The following is an 18,306-nucleotide window of genomic DNA, read 5'->3' as shown; positions in this document are numbered from 1 at the left end:
CCTTTCCTAGCTCATCCCAGTTTGGACACTGTAGATACGTTCCCACAGCCGCATGCTACGTTCCCGTGATCGCCATGCCCTTGCCTTTTCTTTCTCGCCCTTTGTTCCCCCTTTGTCATCTTCACTGCCTCGCTCTCGCGCCTTGTCCTTGGTTGCTAAGCAGCCCCTCTAGTATATAAGGACCCCCCTAGGCGCTCCCTAGTCCCCATCTCGACCTCTTGGTCATTGGGACTAGGTGAGTGACCATAGTGTTGTATCTCTCTTCGATTGCTAATGTATAACTTGGTCATTGGGACTAGTCTGTCGCTATCTGCGTGAAGACTAGCTTCGTAGGTCTTGTGCCTTCGTGCCGGCCTCCGCTCTGCCCCGTCGAGTTTCTTGTTGCATTTATCCCTCTTTTCCTCGCTTTCCCCCTTTCGGCTCCTCGCCGCTCGCCTACGGGGTCGTCGCCGAACGTCGACCCGAGTCTACGCGCCTAGTCGCCGCGACAACTCATCGTTGACCGCGGTAGAAAGATGTGGGCAGGACGCAGCTCTTAGCATGCTGGCAAGGGCAGGTGACGCGCGTTCACGCGACACTGTATTTGCACAGGACGGAGGCACGGTGACTGGAGGGACGTGGTGGGTAGAAGGAGCAGTTGGGGCGGGTACACGCGGCGCCGTAACGACAGGGGGCAGCCCCTTGCAGCGTCAATGCGAGGATAGTGATGTTGCTTTGAAATTTTTGGCACCTCCGCTGCAGGGCGATTTGAGGCCAATGCGACAACAAAGGAGATCATAGACACCTACCTCCGGGATTCAGTAGAATAGGGCTGATGCGCGCCTTGATGCAGTCCTTGTCCTTGCAATCCTTGCTGTTCTCACACGGCTCGTTACTCAGGACGATACCACTCTTGGTAGTGGCGACGGGTGATCGGTGCGAATATCGACAGACTGGGTTTGTACACTTGAGGGCGAATTTGCAGATGGTCGGCGACTGAGCACAATGTGCGGAGCACAGGGACAGAGATGGTGTGATAGGGGTGGGCGTGACCAGCACGGAGGGTGCAGATTTTGACGGACGAAACTGGTATCTGTGTACGTGCGAGTTGAATATGACAAGGGAAAAGGTGCAACATACCAAAATCCGAATCAATGACTACCATGAACCCAACTCTTCAGCACGCTAACCGACAAGGATGGAGTAAGAGATGCTCACAGTCGTCTAGTTCTGAGGTGATCTGGGTGGAAGGGCAGTCAGCATATGTCGCCCTACTTCCCGCTCCCAAGCGCGAACGAAGGTGAACCCAATGCGCCCAGAGGAGCAACTCACCTGCCGTTTTGTTGTTGATGGCCATGATGGTGATATGTTCGGCCACGACGGGGTCTTGTGCGAGGTATGGTAGGTCAGTCTTTGCGCACACCGGGAAGTAGACTGCGCCCATACCTGGTTTTGTGCTATACTGCTGCTTCATGAGCTCGTCCTGGACCGCATCCTGAAGCGCAGTTGCACGCTCCGTGCCCATCGTCAAGCCGAAAGTCTCTTGATCCTTGATCTGCTTTCCCTGTGCTCTCCGTGGCGCCAGAGATTCTGGGAGCTGTTGTCGTCCGGGTACACCAGCAACTGGCAACATAGTGCTGACGTGGGATGACCATGGATCTGGGGCCAGGAGGACACTGGAAGGGGTGTGAGTACTTTTGCGATTCTGACGCACCTGGAAGCAGAAGCACTACCCGATTCCAGAGATCGACGCGTCCCGGTCGCTCCAGCAGATCATCGAAGGCCAGCATATTTTTGACCTTGGCAGGTACCGTTCGGTGCAGGTCGACTGCGCTGGCGCGTCTGGTGTAGCCAGAATGGACGCAGAGAGTTGTGCGGGACAAAGAGATTTTGCCAGAAAGAGAAGGGCACAGGGGACCAATCGACTAGAGTAGAAGATCTGCAATATGACAGCACGCGGGGGGCGGATGGTCGAACAAGATGGTGGCGGACAGAGAGCAAGTCGCGTGCTAATTAAGCGCTCGACTCCTAATGCGAAAGTTTGTGCGATTTGCGTCTAGCACCGTTTGCAACCTACATTCCGTGAACTGGTTTTCACTGTAACGAGATATATTTCAGTGTCTGTCTAGTGTACTGTACATGCTCTGATATACTCACTGCTCATACGACGAAGAATTCCGCTACACACAATTTCGGGCGCAAAGCTACCCGTACATTCATCTCGGCTAGACTTGGCCACAACATCCATCCCAGTAGTGCCCGCACCTTGCCTCGGACTCTTTGCCAGGTGTGCACTCCACTACGACGAGTCCAGGTCTGCTCGAAAGCAGGGTCACTCACCGCACAACCTGCCCGACCTCCTTGCATGTCCGAAGCCATTCTCGTCCCAGCTGACGATCCACCTCCCCAGCATGTCCCCGTCCTGTGTCCTCATCTCCACAATTGAACCCGCTTCGGGTCCCCACTTACCCCTCGTCAGCCTTCAAGCTTCAACAGCCACCCACCCTCCCGGTACGTGAACAATGTGAACTCAAGCAACTCCTCGAATGTTCCGTATTTGCAGATACCCGGCTCGCTGGCTCGCGTGCCATAGCACGACCATGCTCTCGCTCTTTGCAGGTCCTGACACCACACTATACAGCTCCCAAATGGATTCGACGACAACGAACCCGACGTCGCAGCGAGCACCGCGCTCAGCGCCAACCCCACAGGATGTACCGGCGCGACCGCCTTCTGCCCGAACATGCCATCGGGCATCCACGCACCCGACGATGCAGTGTTGGTGGCGAACAGGCCAGGAGGAGGAGGTTGTGTCTAGCTGTTTGCGGCGGTGCTAGGGGCCGGGTGAGCATCTCGAACATCGCGTCGATCTGTCCTTCATCGCACTCGGACGAGACGGACAGCCGCTCGCACTCCTTGCCTTCCTGGATGGGGCTCAGGTGCAAGACATGCGCGCTTGTGCTCGGTGGTTCGGGCGAGGCCATCATCGAGGACAAGGATGCGGAGGTGGAGATCGCAGAGAGCTGCAACGCATTCTCGGACGGGTTGTCCGAGTGCATCCCTAGTCCTCAACTGACCACAAATTCACTACAAGGTTGATTGCTTGTCAAGCTACGTGCAGGAGGGAGGAGTATCAGGAGTACTCACAGGTCGAATTCGTCTTCAGAGAATTCCGAACTATCCCCATCCCTTTCAATGTCCTCGTCCTCCTCGTCCGCGAGCTCATCACCCCTTCTCTCCGCCGGCTCAGGCTCAGGTTCTTCCTCGCTCGACGAGCTTGACTCCTCCGGGTTCAAGTCCATCGCGACCATCGGCATCCGTGGGGCTACTCCTGGTGGGTGTGCCCGCGCAAGCAGCCTCTGCCTCCGCCGTCTCTCCATCTCTGCGGCACCTTGGAAGTCAATGATCGGAACAACGCAGGCGGTCTTGCCGCATCTGACTGCTGTCCTTCGGTCGCTGCCCTTCCGCCATTTGTCTGCACTGTAGAGAGAGCTGAGCTCTCTCACCCACGATCCTTGATAGGTGAACTTGGTGCCTCCGGCTTCATGGGTGAGACGGGCATCGCAGAGATGACTTCCGTCGTGATCGGGGTCTTCATCGTCGGTGCAGCGGGAGCATCCTGATCTGCACCGTCTGCCTCCCGCCTCATCGACAACATGACGGAGTTGCGCGACATTGAGGCGCGTTTGCCATTGACCCACAGCCCCATCATGCCCGTCCGGGAGGGATCAAGGATAATCGTCGTGTACTTGAGATTGCCCTCAGGCTGGGGAAACCTGATTGTCGCCTACGGACAGCTGGGGCAGACTTCGTTGTCGGAAGGGGTCAGGGAGGTGGGCATGGCTACCTCGGGCCATCGCTCTACGTCGGCGAGGCCAGAAGGGCTTGAGTGAAAGCTGGTGCAGAGAGAGATGAGACGAGGGCCATAGGGGTCGTCTATGTTGCAGAGGTAGTTGAGACGGAGGCTATGGATGAGATAGCTAGATATGAAGATGAGTCCGAACCAAGTCCCCGTAGCCTCTACTGATTTAAGCAACCCTTGAACCTCCTGTCGGCTCGGAGTGCTGAGTTCTGGCCAGTTGAGATATATGAAGTAGGAGACGATTCAAGGTCGTCGTCTTCACGGGTAACACCCCGACAAAGCACAGCTGACATGCGCGCATGCATTGGCGGACGAGATGGTGCGACCGGACAGGTTCCCGGCAAGGTTTGAGAAGGGAGACAGTGCAAAGGTGTTCGACATCTGGTCTAGTATCAGCTCAGCAATCGGAAGCAGGCCGTGAACTATATAGGTATGTCGCATCTGAATCCCTTATGATACCGGGCTCTCGTGCTCCTCTGTTCCGGTCACATTGGTCCCATGTTCTGCTCGACGATACAGACATGTACGCACACGTTGGGTGCGGGGGCTACGATGCGTATGGCATCGATAAGCAGGAGGGCGCAATCGTCATAGTGTGCCTGACGGCTATGTGGGTATGGTCGTGCCGTTCGAGCGCGTCAAGGATGTGGACGCGTACTTCGCCTCCTCCATGACACACGTGTAAAGCTAGGGAGGAATTTACTCACAATCGTGCCTTCAATGGGTTTCTGGAAGCATGTATTAAGTGTAGTATTCCTTGTATACCATCTTCCTGGAGTAGTCTGGGTGGGTGTGTCGTTTCCGCCTGTCTCACGTTGTGCTCGCTGCATACAAGACACCTTGGAGAAAGTCGCCAGTGTCGGGCGGCACGACCATCTGCGCCCCTGGGAGTCACCTGTAGGTTTTCTGTTCTATTGCAACCCGCCATGTCTATGATATTTCTCAACCCCTGGAGGACCTCCGAGTACGCTTACCATCATCTGAGTCTGTAGTCTTTCCCCTGCGCTAATTCATGAAATTGCGGGCCCAGTCCAGTACCTCCACAGTATCTACAGCCCTGCACGCGGGATCGACCGAAACGTCGACAAGAGCGTATCATGCCTCAGGCCTCGGTGCCGATGGCAATGGTAGGGTCGCCCTGCACACGTTTCACACGGACGAACTCGTGCGACTTACGCGATTCACTGGCTCACTGGACTGTTCATACTTGCGTAGCAGAAGGCCTCGTGATCCTAGAACTCACTGTAGTGTGATAGAGCTATGTGAGGTCTGCCAGAGCTTGGCAGGAGGCCGTGATCACTGCTCTGCGATTGTCACTTGCAAATCTGTAGAGCGACGCGCAACGCGTAACAATGACGGTACACAGGCAAGAACTTAGTTAGAGGAAGACTGCGGGCTCGACATAGCGTATAGGATGGAAAATGACGCAAAGACAGACACAGTGGTAGGGAATATGATCAGAGGGGATTGACGTGCTCTTCCTGGAACCGTGCCCTCCAGAAGCTTCTCTCTCACGTCACCTATCGTCCTCACCAGTCGCCTTCGCCCTTCCCCTCCACAAGGCCGGTCACGGTGTTTGAGGGTGCTGCGGCAGCTTTCACTGCCAGCCAGCTTTCAGCATCATCGTTTGCAGGAGGGGTCATGTTGGAGGGTGGTGTGGGGTTCAGCACAGACGGTGAACGGCTAGGGCTCACCACGAAATAATCGTCGTACTCGGCGAATGAGCAAATGTCCATTAGTATTTAGGGAGGCATGCTCGGCGAGGACTTGACCGAGATGCCTGCAAGAGCACTGGCAGTATGTCCAGCTGAGGGGTCGAGATCGGAGGGTGGTGGAGAAGAGGTTGAGGAGGCAGCTAGGTTGGGATTGGCGGACGAAGACACGAGCTGCGAGAGTTGCGATGATTGTATTCAGGTGGACGCACGCGAAGACGCTGCCACCTCTGCTTTGCGCTTGTCCCGTGCATCTACAGGGGGCACTGTAGACTGCCGTGGGGTCGATAGTGCAGACGGATCCGAGGAGGTAGGCCCGTGGTGGTGGTTAACGTCACCGTTGAACCTGGGGTGAGATGAATGCTGCCGAAGACAGCGAGGTTGGCTTAGAAGAAGTGGCCGCGGGCGATATTTGAGGATCCGTGCTGGGGGGTATCGGAAGCGAGGATCTCGAGGCAGATGGCGATACAACATCGGGCCGTGAGACTGCAGAGCTGGAGGTAGCGGGAACTATTGAAGACGTACCTGGGATGACGCACGCGAGAGTGGTTATTGGGGCGCAGACGGTTTGGCATGTTGCTAAAGTTTTTTTGGTGTGATCCGCATAGGATAGAGGCGGGTTGGCGGGGCCAAATGGTGCAGGGGAGACCAAGTGTTCTGTAGTAGCAGTATAGGCTGCGTAGGAGATACGAGTACCAGATGTGGCGTAGCGAAGATGGACAAGCAAGCGCAGAAAGGTGTCGAGAGAAGCAGAGAATGAAGGGCACGGTGCAATCGATAGCCCCGTGATGCTGTGGCCGCTAGACAGGAGAGTGTGGTCAGGAGAGCTTGGGGGAGACCAAGGAGACACGAGATGTGCTAAGTGCGGAAGTTAGACGCGCTGGCAGGCGGGTCAAGCGTCTAACTTCTGCACTCTATCACGTCTCCCTCTGCTCAGGCTTCCATGTGTCTCCGTCTGTCGTTCTACTCAGCACCGCCTTCGGACCCCTTGCTGCACGGACAACGCAGGAGTCATGAAGCTGAGGCGGTGGCGGGAGGAGAGGGAGAAGAGACACTGGTGGGGCAACCGCGACAGACGGTGAGTAATCCATCCCTCTGCAGCTGTGGATGGCTCACAACTTCGGCCTCAGCCACCTCTCCCGCTCTGCTGTTTACGCCTGCTGTGGTCTCTTCAAGGGCCAGACAGCACCTCCTGCTCGAGGCCCACGCGACGAAGGATCGAGAAGAACAGCTCGGACGCGTATTGTCCCCACCAAGAAGCACTCCGCGGAAGACGTCTGCAAACCCACAGAGGGTTGGGAACTCGCCTAGCCCGCGAATCTCCCTACCGCCATTACTACCAGTATGTCCTCATTCTCCTTGTGTGTCGCTTTTGTAGAAACGATTGCAGTCGCATCTAGGCGACTGCCGAACCCCACCGCGTCCTCCAGTCCGGACACTGGCCCCAGGCACGATCCGCTCCGCCCGCTCCCTCACATCGTCCTCTAGCTCGGGTGTCACTAACCCCATCTCTCCTCAGCCTCAGCCCTCAGCAGGACTCCCGTCCGTGCCTCGTAGACGCCCTCAGCCACCTTTTCAGGAATGACCACGAAGCGCCGCCTGGCTTGCGAGGGTATGTCCCGTAGTCCCTCTCGCAACCTCTCACGGGCTCCATCCTCGGGCCCTGCGTTCGAGCACAAGCGTGAGAGTCCTATCACACCATGGGCTGTTCACGACGGCGAGACTGAGCAACAAAGCGCTACTCCCGCCCGATCTCCACTCATAAGCGACGCAAGCGCGGTGCTCGCAAGGGCAGGGGCATCACAGCGACATCCCGGACTAGTCGGTCGTCCGCGCACGACATTACCCTCGAGACGCTTGCATAAGCCTCTCAAGCGCTTGCCCACGAGATCTCCCGCACTTCACGACGCTCGGCCACCACTCCAATGTCCGCCACTTCGAACGTTCGTCGAGTTCCGTATCCTATTTCTCTCGGTATGTCATTTCTCGGTATGTCATTGCCGCCAATTGCTCTTCCCTTCCCTCCCTCTCTTACTTCTCTTAGTTCCTCCACCCCATCGATCTCCAAGAAGATGTCGAAGTGGAAGCTACTCTTCCGAAATAATAACGCCAATGCCGCCCGCTGCTAGTGCGAAGTCGTTGCTCGCGGCGGAAGATGACCCCAGCGCTCCCGAGGTACCGAGTTCAGGTAGCAAGCAGATGTCCGCAACCGCAAGCAACATTGCGAACCTGCTAATGAGCCTGAACGCCCCTCCCGTCCCTTCTTCCACGTCGCCGCATACTTCCGCTCCCCATCCTGCCGAGTGAGACCGCGAGCGCGACTTGGGCAGCTTTGGTGAGGACGACGATACGGGTTCGTGGAACCGCGGTCCTCGTCCCAAGCACATACTCTGCCAGCCTGTACGCGAGCAGCACATGGGGTCCCTCCTCCGGCTCTCCGTTCCGGTCGTCACAAGCTCGCGGAAGCGCAAAATGATGCTATGGCGGACCCAACGGCAGCACCGGGGACACGAGATTCAAGCGCGGGATGTAGTTGAGAGTTTGTAATAGATTAGCCAGAATGAGCACCGACGTCACCGTGCACACCACTGTACTCAATGAAGAATATTTGGGTGAACTATTTATCAAATATTTAGAGGGATCACAAGAGGACCCACAGCGCACACAGGCAGATCCTCGCTATGTAGCGCTGACACTAAATATTTGGCAGATATTTAGTAAAAATATTTAGTGCGGGGGAGCACCCTCCTCCCCTCGCTCCTACATACATCCCAAATATTTGGGTTTTGCCTCGAATATCTGGGAGGGGCATCCCTCCAACTGTCTCAAATATTTGGAGGGGCCACTATAACATTTGGGCCAAATAATTCGGGTTTTACTATAACTATAAGGATCGAAAAATTTATGTAACTGATATCCCTGCCGAAGAAGGCACGGCACGGCGCCTTGCGGGCTGGACTTGACTAGAGCTTATCAAGTTCGATAAGAACTATGTGATACGTGGGGTTGGCAAAAATGCATTCGCATTGAGTAGAAGATGTAGAATATGGCAAGGATATGGCAGGAAGACGACAAGCCGTTGTCGGAAGCGTTACTGAAAGATGACACCAAGCACACCTGAAAGCATAGCGAGAGGTACCTGTAAGTTGTACAATAACGTCATCATCAATGTACGAAGAAGGGTACATACCGATCGAGCTCCAAGCTCGGCCAAGATCTGCATTGTCTGGCCCGGAAACTCCTGTCGTCATTGCCTGGGTCAATATGTAGGATTTTCTCACGTACAGAGACCAGCGAAGAGCAGCTATATTTACTTGAGGGATCGGGCGGCCGTGATACACCGGTGCGAAAGCTCTTGCTTTGATCTTACACACGGCCAGACATGGTTTGTCGATGTCCGTAGCACATTGCTTACACGTACGTATGGTTTGATATTGAATCGCTCCCCAATCTCACAGATGCCGTCGTCACACCGCGGGCAGTCCATCTTTGATGGTGCACACTGGCAGTAAACAGATATGTGAACGAGGCGATGCATCTGAATGAGAGCGGGAGCTGCACAGATAAACTAGTATGAATAGAACGCATGAATCTCAATCTCAATCGCCCATTTCAGACTTTGAGAATTGTGCCAGCTTCCGCCCTACACTGTGTATAGATGCCGAGTGCAGCTGACCTAGACGTCCGAGTTTCAGACTCGTCGAGGATATGAGATTTTCCTTGGCTGTCGAGATGGCGATCCTGAATGATTATCGCGCAATCTATGTTCCACATGTCAACAGCACCAAGCTCTCAGTACTTGATTAGAGAGGGTCGTCGTCGGTGACGCGTTGGTTGGCGCCCAGATCCGGCGAAGGATCTGAGAGCCACAGTGACAACAGTAGCAAATACTGGGTGGCGCCTGGCCCGATGCGAGCAGCCACGACGAGGGCATCGAGCGCTGCAGCCTCAGGCCTCAGGTTCTACACAGTTTCATGATGGTCCTCAGAAGCCCCGTGAGCAGTCGCTGCACTCAGCGGGCTGGAATGTGAGTGCAGCCTCATACTACGCTCGAGCTTAGCCCCATGATCATTCGTCCGGGTTGACAGGGTCAGAAGTCAAAGGGAACCGCTTCCACCTCATTAGAGAAGCGGCCAAAGTAGAATCATCGTTTTGGAGTCGGAGTCGCTTTTTCACGAACGCGGACTCTGCTATGAATAGCTCCAAGCGCCATCTTCCCGAGTAGACTTGCAAGTTCCCTAAGCTGAAGCGGAATAGGAATGTTCCTCAGAATCGGCTAGACTCGTCCACTCTGACCTCAGCTCTAGTAAGTGAAGACGCATGCCAGATGGCCTGCTGACAGCCTTATCTGGAATCTCGTACGACGTTTTCCATTAATACAGCTTTGAGGCTCCCGTGCCCATCCCTCAGGCGGGCTAAGTTACCTAGCGTTGGCCTCACGACGTCGTTTCTGCACTCGCCTCCTCTCCACCACCGCTCTGCGGACCCACTCCACCGATTTCGCCGACATCCACAGCAGCAAGCCTAGAGTGGTCCATGGTGTTGCTGCTATCCCGCTCCCTATGGGAAACACTCGGGCCGTCTTTGTGTCTCTCAGCATTGGTGAGCCCCATTTCTTTCCATCTGCCTCGTATATCTACTGACCACTTCTTCCCATAAGCTAGCGCACCAGATATTCCGGAGGTGTGAAATGTTCAGCCTTCTACTCCATTCCTCTCTCGTATTTCTCCCTCCTGCTATGGCGACGAGCTACACCATCTTTGCCCCGAGCGACGAGCTCGGCGTATTCTCCACAATGGTCTTCTCCTACGTGGTATATCTTGGCATGCTATCCACGTCGGTCATCTTCTATCGGTTCTCTCCCTTTCACCCTCTGCATCGTTACCCTGGTCCGTTCTGGTGTCGGACATCGATGTTCTGGCATGCAGTTCGGATAACTGCAGGTCAGCAAATGAGATACCTGAGAGTCTTACACGAGCGTTACGGAGACATTGTGAGAATAGGTGGGAAGATCCCGAGGCTTCGGTACTACGCATTATTTGGATAGAGCTGACCTTGAATTCCGTACATGCTAGGACCAAACATGATCTCTGTACGGGACGTATCCCTGATAGGACCGGTATTAGGTGCTTCAGGCATACCCAAAAGCGCCTGTGCGTTGCTCCCACTTTGTACCTTCCTTGTACTTCGACCTGACCCTCGTGCCATCTTCACTCTTTGAGGCAGTTTATAAGGGCACAGTCCTATCTGAAGAGACTGTGCACATAGCTGGCATTCAGAATATTGAGGAGCACTCTCATCGCCGACGCGCATGGACCCGGGGGCTCGCCCCGACTGCACTCAGGCACTACGAGAATATTGCAGCGACTCGCATACGCCAGCTAGTCGACGTACTTGAAGTCCAAAAAGGAGTGGTCGTTCTGGGTGACTGGTTTAACTACCTTGCGTGAGAAACGCAGCTGTCTCTCTCTATTCGTGTGTTTGACTGGCCCCTGGATTAGGTTCGACTTCATGTCTGATATGGCGTACGTTTCAACGTCCTCTGTGATACTTATTCAATTATATTGGCATGCATGCAGTTTCAATGGAGGATCCGAGCTGATGCAAGAAGGAGATCACGACAATATATGGGCTCTATTGGAAAAGGGCATCGTGTGAGTATCTATCATAACGTATGGCTACCTGACTACCACGGCATGTACAGTGCAGGGCTTTTCATGGGTCAAGTCCCGTGGCTTGGGATCTACCTCGGCTACATTCCTGGTGCGACGGGACCGATTAACACGCTCCTCGACTACGGCAGAGAGCAGTCAATGAAGCGTGTGGCGCAAGGCTCCATTACTCGCGACCTCTTTTACTACCTTGTAGGCTCGTAACCTCGTCAGTATCTGCATGCGCTTAATTTTCTATGTCAGAACAACGAGGATCTTCCGCAGAAAGAGCCGCCTCCGTTTTTCCAGCTTCTGAATGACGGCATCGTCGCAATCATCGCTGGAGCAGATACCACCTCCAGCGCCTTGACGAGCATCTTCTATTGCCTATTGAGAGATCCCTCTACCTATGCGGCCATTCAGGATGAAGTCGATCAGGTTTACCCTCTCGGAGAGAACGTCTATGATATGAAGCGCCACCACGACTTGCACTACTTGACAGCGGTCATGTACGTATGTTTCACCATACTTCGACAGACCCTTACCGACAGCTGCAGACATGAGGCTCTCCGCCTCTTTCCGCCTGTTCCCACGAACAGCTCACGTCAAGTACCGCACCATTCCAAACCGCTTGTGTTCGGTTCTGTGTAAGCTCCTTCGCACTCTGGTCCACCCATCCCGTACCCCTGACATGAGGGCGTCTGTTCCGATGTGCGCAGGGTCCTTCCCCCAGGAACGCTCATTCATATCTCGCCTTACGTCCTCCACCGCGACCCCCGGAACTTCGTCTTCCCAGATACGTTCTGGCCCGAGCGCTGGCTCATCGCATCCGGACAACTGACCATCGAGAGCGCACGGCTGCCTCAAGGTCTCGCGCCACCGCCCGTTCACCATAGGACCCCGGACTTCCAGTTCGTGCACAACGAGGCGGCGTTCATCCCGTTCTCGGTAGGGCCGATGAATTGTCCTGGGAAGGGCCTGGCGATGCAGCAGATGCGGACTGTCGTCTGCGCACTCGTACAGAAGTTCCGGTTCCGGCTGCAGGCGGGGTGGGATCCGAGGGAGTACGAAGAGAACTTCAAGGACTACTTGACTGCGAACCGTCCGGAGTTGCCTGTCGAGCTGGAACCTCGATTTTGACTTGCATTATGGGCTATTTACTCTAACGCATCGGCAGCCCCAATGATACGCAGCTGCTGTGTATCGTTGTTGTACCGGTCCGATCGTGAAGTGTCGCTGCGGATGTGATCTCAGCAAGACCTCTCAATGACCATACGAAGTGCTACTAGTCAGAGTCGGTCGTTAGGCACGTCGGAATGCCTTGATGTCAGGCACAGCGGGCATACATGACAGCGTAGGATTAACTTGAAAATGTACTTAGCTTGCTATTCTAGTCCAACCTATGTAATCTAGCGCAACGAGGCTGTCCTCGTTGTCGTAAGCTCTCTTCCTGCTTCTCAACATCGGATTTAGCGTCTACTAACTGACTCCAGCGACGCGAGGCAGCGAAGGGACAGATACGGTGGGCAGCAAGCCATTCTCCATCTGTGACTTGTTCAACGCGACGAGAACGATGATGATCGTGGGATAGATGGCCTGTGTGCACCGCAGAGGTGACTAGGTCGCTCAAGACGGTATTTGACCGGGACACGCACTACGAGCGGCACGAGTGCACCGTTGATGATGATCCCGAATACGTTCCAGAAAGAGTCGGATCTCGTGTTCAATACCATCGAGCTTTCATACAAGCCTATCTGCCAGACGGCAGAAACCGCCTGCATTCGCCCGGTTCAAATGATTCCCCGTGCCCGGAAAGAGACGAGTATGACCACCCACCCAAAAGGTACAATATACCGCTCCAGACTCTATCAACAGGGCGAACACTTTCTCCATCTGCGACCTCAGGGGTCCCACGACGATATATTTTCGAAACTCGTGTCTCGCCTTCCTAGAAATCCTCATTGAGCGGACGTCGGCATTCCCGAGCTCATGGCCGATAGGTTCATACCAGGCTCTGTATCCCACAAGCAACGTGGCCAGAAGGTTCGTACTGAAGGACAGCACAAAGGCGGCCACGCCGTATGTGAGACCTGCGTACACCGATCCGATGGCGTGACGGTCGGGAGTCCATCTCGCGCTCGGCATGCACCTGAACACCGTGTCCACGATACCCAGCGCTAAGACGAGCGGAGTCAAGGTGAACGCAATCTCGAAGACCGGTGGTGGATGTCCTCACCGAACGTGGTCAGTAGGAAGACAGCGCATATGGTTTTGACAGCACGATTGCCTTGCCATAGGACGCATGCTCTCCAGCACACGATAGCATCTCCCAAGAGGACCTAGACGGACAGACATTGTCAGGACCGAGCACCTTTGTCCGATATGATGGGTGTCGAACATTAACCGTGAGCGTAGCAGTACTTGTGCAGCTTTGGGCGCGGTAGTAGTCTCGAGGCGCGTCCGAGTCTCGAGGCGGTCCGGGGATTATTTCCGAAGGAAGTGCCCGCAGGCTTGATGGCGAAACGGTCATCAAATCGAGAATGGTGCTCTGAACGGCTAGTAGTGTTATAATCAAGTATACCGTTGTAGATACGAAGAGTGCAAGGAGCGTTATGATGATCGGCGACTGAAGTCTTCCGTATTGCCTGCGGTGCGTCATGTGTGAATCCCATCTCGGTCTCAGCCGGGCGGAGTCCGACGGACCGTGTGAGAGCATAGATGGATGATACGATGAGAACTGTCAGGATTCCTGCACATGATATCTTAGCGTGCGGAATGAGAGGGCTACAGCCATCCCGTACCGTACAACGTTGCCGGTAACACAGCAAGAACAATCTGCTCTTGGATAGCACGTACTTGAGATATCCAGACTTCCTCATGGAAGGCGGGATGCATCGGACATGGGCACTGGGTACTGTTTGCTTGCATCATCGAGCAAGAGCCTCCGGGAAATCCTATGCGGTTAGCATCGATAGACATACGGAAGTAATCCTCGGATTGCTTACCCTGATGTGTGTCCTCCCCTGGCAGGTTGAGTCGAGTGCCGTTTTTGACGGCGAGAAGGATGGGTGTCTCTGCGGATTGGTGGAGGATCTAATGCTGACAAGTAATGGAAGATCCTCCCGAATTGCGCTGTACTATGTATCTGGTTTCCCTTGAGTAGCGCTTCAGTGGGGCATCTGTCACATGTGCCAGAGACTCGCGCTCGAAACCGACATGATAGTACTATATTCCCGGAATCTGTCTCCGCCGCTTCGGGGGATGAACTATTAGAGACACATTAGAGACTGTCCGCAGCTGAGCTTCCTGACTGCATACCGCCGAGCTGCCCATTGAGGGAGGACTGCCTCAAATGATATCCTCCCTGTCTCACGCGGCCGCTGCTCGCCGACCCCGCCAGCATTCCAATGTTGTCTCGCGTTTCGCAAACAGACCGCCATGTCGCGCGGAACGTATTCCGCAGGGCTCGGGGCGACTCTTCATCCCAGCCCAAGCCGAAGCAGATCGATGGCGCACCTTGCGGCATCATGCATGAACTGTACACCTCATCGCCTATCAAGGCCTCGTTCCTGCGAAGACTGTCGGACCGTCGTCTCTGAGACGTCCCAGCCTCTATGGACGAGTTCCCGAGTACTGAGCGCCGTGACCGCCTCAGAGGGACGATCCTGCCCAGCCGCCATCATTGGGTCCCGAACAGCAGGCTACCGCAACACCCGTCCCCGCTGATATGTACTCCGCGCCCGATCCCTGTGCTGCAAGCGCAGACATGCAGGCTGGGCCCGATCGCGCGCCGTGCAAGCAAACACCCCGATCCGCCCACATCACTCGTCGAGCCCTCAGGCTGCACGCCGCGGCGTCGCTTCTCCGGCCTCATCCGACATGCGTAGCTCGCCCTCACGCCTGGCCACCCATGCCGGCTACGCGCGCTGACACAGACAGACACCGGAGGCCAGCAGGAAGTCTGACCTCGGAGGCTGGCTCCGCACACTGGCACGTCCCGAAGGGACATTCACACTGCCCGACTGGCCGCAACGCTGTCCCAGAGGCGCGGGACGTTTGTGGGACGACCGCCAGCATGCGTGCCAACGAGATGGAAGGGAACGCGGAGGCTGCGACCAGCGCAGCAGCCACACGGAATCGGGGAGAGGGTGCCCCTCGCTCCTCGAGTATCCAACCTACGCCCGATCTGATCGAAACACATACGTCCGGAGTGTCCGCGGCCGCCGCCTGCTGCGATGTCCTTCGGGGTGGGGACCGCTGTATAATGCACGTATGGGGCCGCCGTCGCGGCACGGAGCCTTTTCCCGGCAGCGAGTTCAGCGACGATCTGTTCCCAAAGACGCGTTCGTCCCGAGCTGAAGCGAAGAGTCGGACGGGCCGCTGCGACCAGCGAGCACATGCATCGATGGTCGCGAAGGAAGAGTCGCAGACGGAGCCCGTCGACCTGCGGAGGGCGGCAGCGGAGGAGACGGCGAGAGCTGGGCACGGACGGCGGAAGCTGGTGGCGAGGGGGACCCCAGTAGTCGGCTACCTCGTCCGTACCAGGATGTCTGGTGCCTCCAAGGCGTCTGTCTCCGGCTCCCAGTTCGTCGCGAGTCTGCGCGGATGGGAGAGGTCAGCAGAGTGTATCACTGCCCGTGCAAACCAGTGCGCCGAGGCACGACGAGATGAGAGCGCACCCGCTCTCGTTCGCTCCGTTCGCGACCAGCTCTAGTATCGAGGAGTGTCAGGGGCAGGAGATGTTCGAACGCTCGCAGGCCTGCTGATTATAGCGCCGCCCCAGCAGACGGAGAGCGACGTACGGGTGTGCCCGCCACGGGAGAAAAGGAAGAGCAGAGGACGCTCATGATTCGTTAGATGAATCTGCGAGGTTTGGGACAGGAGACCTGAGCGCAAGGGGAGAAATCGAGGACGCTGTGAGCGTCGACGCGACACGTCGAGCATCTACGACGATTGCACCACGCATCCCTCCGCACCTTGTTTGGAGTCCTCGGTTCAGGTTATCTGAGAGCGGGCATCCCGGGCCGGGCTGTGACGCGTATCCAATCGCTCTCGAGCCAATGTGAACGAGTGTGAATGCATAGACTGTATGTGAGACATCGCCACGCGACGAACGACGAACGGCCATCCGCCCAAGCTACAAGACCCTGCGTCTGCCAGCCGGCTAGCCGGTGTACACATTCCCGCCGTACGCGTTCCCCGTCCCGCTCGTCCCTCCCGCGCCCGCCGTGTCTGCGCCCCGCGAAAGAGAGCATTAGAACGCACGCCAACTGAAAAAGACAGCCACGTACTCGTCCCGCTACCGGTAACGGCCCCGTTCTCGGCGTCGTTCACGACCCGCCCGCCCCGCGCGTTCCCCGAGTCGCCCGTGTACGCGTTCCCCCCCGGGCCCATGGCGAGCACGCTGGCGCCGCCTCGCGCGTCCCCGGAGTAGGACGTGCCGCCCACGCCCGCTTGCTCTGTCGTCGGGTGAAAAGCGCGCAGAATCAGCATCGCGGCCACGCGCATACATACAGGGGTACTCACGCTGGGCGTTCTGGGCCTCGTCCCCGACGGCGGCGTAGTTGGTGATGCTGCCGCCGGACGCGTCGCCCGTGACGCCGCTGAAGGCGTTGCCGCCCGCGGTCTGCGCGTCGCCTGCGCGCCCGCGAAGAGCGCGAGAGGACGGGGCGAGGGCGGGGACGGCGAGGACGGAGCGGGCCAGGCTCGTCTTCTGCAGGTCGCTGTCGAGCGCCTTCGCGGAGGACAGCGAGGAGTGGGCGGCGAGGACGTTCGGACTCGCTGCGAGGGCGAGGGTGGCGGGGGCGACGGGGAGGGCGGACACGAGGGCGGGGACGACGGCGAGGAGGAGCACGGCGAGAGGCAGGGACGGGGTGGGCATGGTGCTTGGGTGTGATTAAAGAGACGTAGAGTATGAAGAGAAGGAAGGTGGGAGCGGCGTGTGCGGGGACGGGTGTCTGAAGAGGTTCGATGGCGGCTGGTTCGATGGCGGCTGGTTCGATGGCGGCTGGTTCGATGGCGGCTGGTTCGATGGCGGCTGGCTGGCCGCCCCAGCTCGGATCCCGCCGTGGCCTGTTCTGGGTCGACGGTGGCTGCATTGGGAAGGAGACGAGCGTCCATGTCATCACAGACGGACTATCTCCCACAGACGCAAGCGGTCCCTCTCCAGGTGTCCTCGCCCACCCAACGGAGAGCGACACGCCGCGTATAGTTTCTGCAGCGGGTCGTCCGGCACCAGCCGCGGGCAGCGTCGCGCGACAGTGAGTACGGTACCAAAACGTCCCTGGTGGAAAGTACCCGGTTGAAGTCGATGACGTGCAGCTCGACCGTCGCGGCACAAAGCGAGCCGCCCATCCCGAACTCGACGTCGCGCGCGTCGAACCCCGCGCCCCAGTGGATCCGCGATCGTAGAAGGCGAGCGCGGGCGGGAGCGCGAACAGCGCGTCGGGGCCGCAGCGGGCGTGAACGGCGTGGAGCGCGTGGTACTCGTGCTCGATCTGGGCGGCGTGCGCCGGGCCCGGGACGTGGACGACTTGGATCGCGAGGGCGCGGCCGGGGGGCGCGAAGACGGATGCGAAGCTGCCCGCGCCGATGCGAGACGGGGTGGTGGGCTCCAGGGATCCTTCGCCGGACGCGGACGGGGTGTCATCGCCGACTGTTGCGGAGCGATGAGACGCTCTTCCGCCGCCGGGAGGAACAGCTTCCGCGCGGATACGGGCTTGTATCAATTGTATATTAGTAACTACGACTCCTATTGTACACCCAGCTTAATATATAAGCGTGGGATCAGAAGCCTTGCTTCATCATCCCACGTTCCTCTTCTTATCACTTCTCTACAGGTTATGAGCCCTGCATAGCTCAGAAGCCCGTTCGCTATTTTTAACTCAACTTTATTTTTCGAACTTTACCCACACTGCTGTGAACCGTCTGGACCAACACAATGGCCGACGAAACTTATCGTATCCAACCGCTTCGTGGCGAGACGAACTACGCCACTTGGCGTATCCAGATGTCCGACATCTTGGAGGAAGCCGAGCTATGGGACTACGTCAGCGGTGCCTTGACACTGCCTCAAGACGACGCCCAGAGACCAGCGTGGCGG

General features: G+C 56.9%; 5 protein-coding genes across 5 annotated transcripts; 1 reads left to right on the top strand and 4 right to left on the bottom strand.

The window, feature by feature from the left end:
* Positions 1-871: 871 nt before the first annotated feature.
* DICSQDRAFT_175667 (uncharacterized protein) lies at positions 872-1,612 on the bottom strand (the record flags this gene model as incomplete). The annotated part of the gene is made up of 4 exons (XM_007371553.1): positions 872-1,065; positions 1,120-1,137; positions 1,198-1,209; positions 1,312-1,612. The coding sequence occupies 4 exons, from the start codon at positions 1,610-1,612 to the stop codon at positions 872-874; spliced, it is 525 nt and encodes a 174-aa protein (XP_007371615.1).
* Positions 1,613-2,793: 1,181 nt separating this feature from the next.
* Positions 2,794-5,484, bottom strand: DICSQDRAFT_175666 (uncharacterized protein; the record flags this gene model as incomplete). Its single annotated transcript, XM_007371552.1, has 7 exons — positions 2,794-2,812; positions 2,866-3,002; positions 3,057-3,066; positions 3,127-3,454; positions 3,490-3,766; positions 3,845-3,959; positions 5,375-5,484. The coding sequence occupies 7 exons, from the start codon at positions 5,482-5,484 to the stop codon at positions 2,794-2,796; spliced, it is 996 nt and encodes a 331-aa protein (XP_007371614.1).
* A 4,175-nt stretch (positions 5,485-9,659) lies between these two features.
* Positions 9,660-12,924, top strand: DICSQDRAFT_94627 (high nitrogen upregulated cytochrome P450 monooxygenase 2). Its single transcript, XM_007371551.1, has 10 exons — positions 9,660-9,859; positions 9,936-10,155; positions 10,214-10,556; positions 10,629-10,706; positions 10,780-10,999; positions 11,055-11,207; positions 11,258-11,417; positions 11,469-11,713; positions 11,762-11,851; positions 11,924-12,924. Exons 2-10 carry the CDS (start codon positions 10,090-10,092, stop codon positions 12,342-12,344), a joined length of 1,776 nt encoding a protein of 591 aa, XP_007371613.1. The 5' UTR covers positions 9,660-9,859; positions 9,936-10,089; the 3' UTR covers positions 12,345-12,924.
* Positions 12,925-12,944: 20 nt separating this feature from the next.
* Positions 12,945-13,534, bottom strand: DICSQDRAFT_73275 (uncharacterized protein; the record flags this gene model as incomplete). Its single annotated transcript, XM_007371550.1, has 2 exons — positions 12,945-13,412; positions 13,481-13,534. Coding segments are annotated over 2 exons (522 nt in total), but the record flags the coding sequence as incomplete, so codon positions are not given.
* Positions 13,535-15,814: 2,280 nt separating this feature from the next.
* Positions 15,815-17,938, bottom strand: DICSQDRAFT_141889 (uncharacterized protein). The gene is made up of 3 exons (XM_007371549.1): positions 16,731-17,938; positions 16,496-16,663; positions 15,815-16,436 (listed from the first exon to the last, which is right to left on the bottom strand). Exons 1-3 carry the CDS (start codon positions 17,083-17,085, stop codon positions 16,369-16,371), a joined length of 591 nt encoding a protein of 196 aa, XP_007371611.1. The 5' UTR covers positions 17,086-17,938; the 3' UTR covers positions 15,815-16,368.
* Between the last annotated feature and the right edge of the window lie 368 nt (positions 17,939-18,306).

This window comes from Dichomitus squalens (genome assembly GCF_000275845.1).
Source record: "Dichomitus squalens LYAD-421 SS1 unplaced genomic scaffold DICSQscaffold_118, whole genome shotgun sequence".
In the NCBI taxonomy this organism is placed as follows: domain Eukaryota; kingdom Fungi; phylum Basidiomycota; class Agaricomycetes; order Polyporales; family Polyporaceae; genus Dichomitus; species Dichomitus squalens.
Note: the sequence above shows the minus strand (reverse complement) of the source record. Positions and strands in the feature narration are given on the sequence as shown.

Coding starts and splice junctions, on each gene's coding strand:
- DICSQDRAFT_94627 (XM_007371551.1), top strand. CDS start 10,090: ATGGTGTTGCTGCTATCCCGCTCCCTATGGGAAACACTCGGGCCGTCT. Junction 10,707..10,779: donor AGGCATACCCAAAAGCGCCT/GTGCGTTGCTCC, acceptor TCTTTGAGGCAG/TTTATAAGGGCACAGTCCTA. Junction 11,418..11,468: donor GCGACCTCTTTTACTACCTT/GTAGGCTCGTAA, acceptor TTTCTATGTCAG/AACAACGAGGATCTTCCGCA.
- DICSQDRAFT_141889 (XM_007371549.1), bottom strand. CDS start 17,085: ATGCCCACCCCGTCCCTGCCTCTCGCCGTGCTCCTCCTCGCCGTCGTC. Junction 16,664..16,730: donor CGAGGCCCAGAACGCCCAGC/GTGAGTACCCCT, acceptor ACCCGACGACAG/AGCAAGCGGGCGTGGGCGGC. Junction 16,437..16,495: donor CGTTACCGGTAGCGGGACGA/GTACGTGGCTGT, acceptor CGCGGGGCGCAG/ACACGGCGGGCGCGGGAGGG.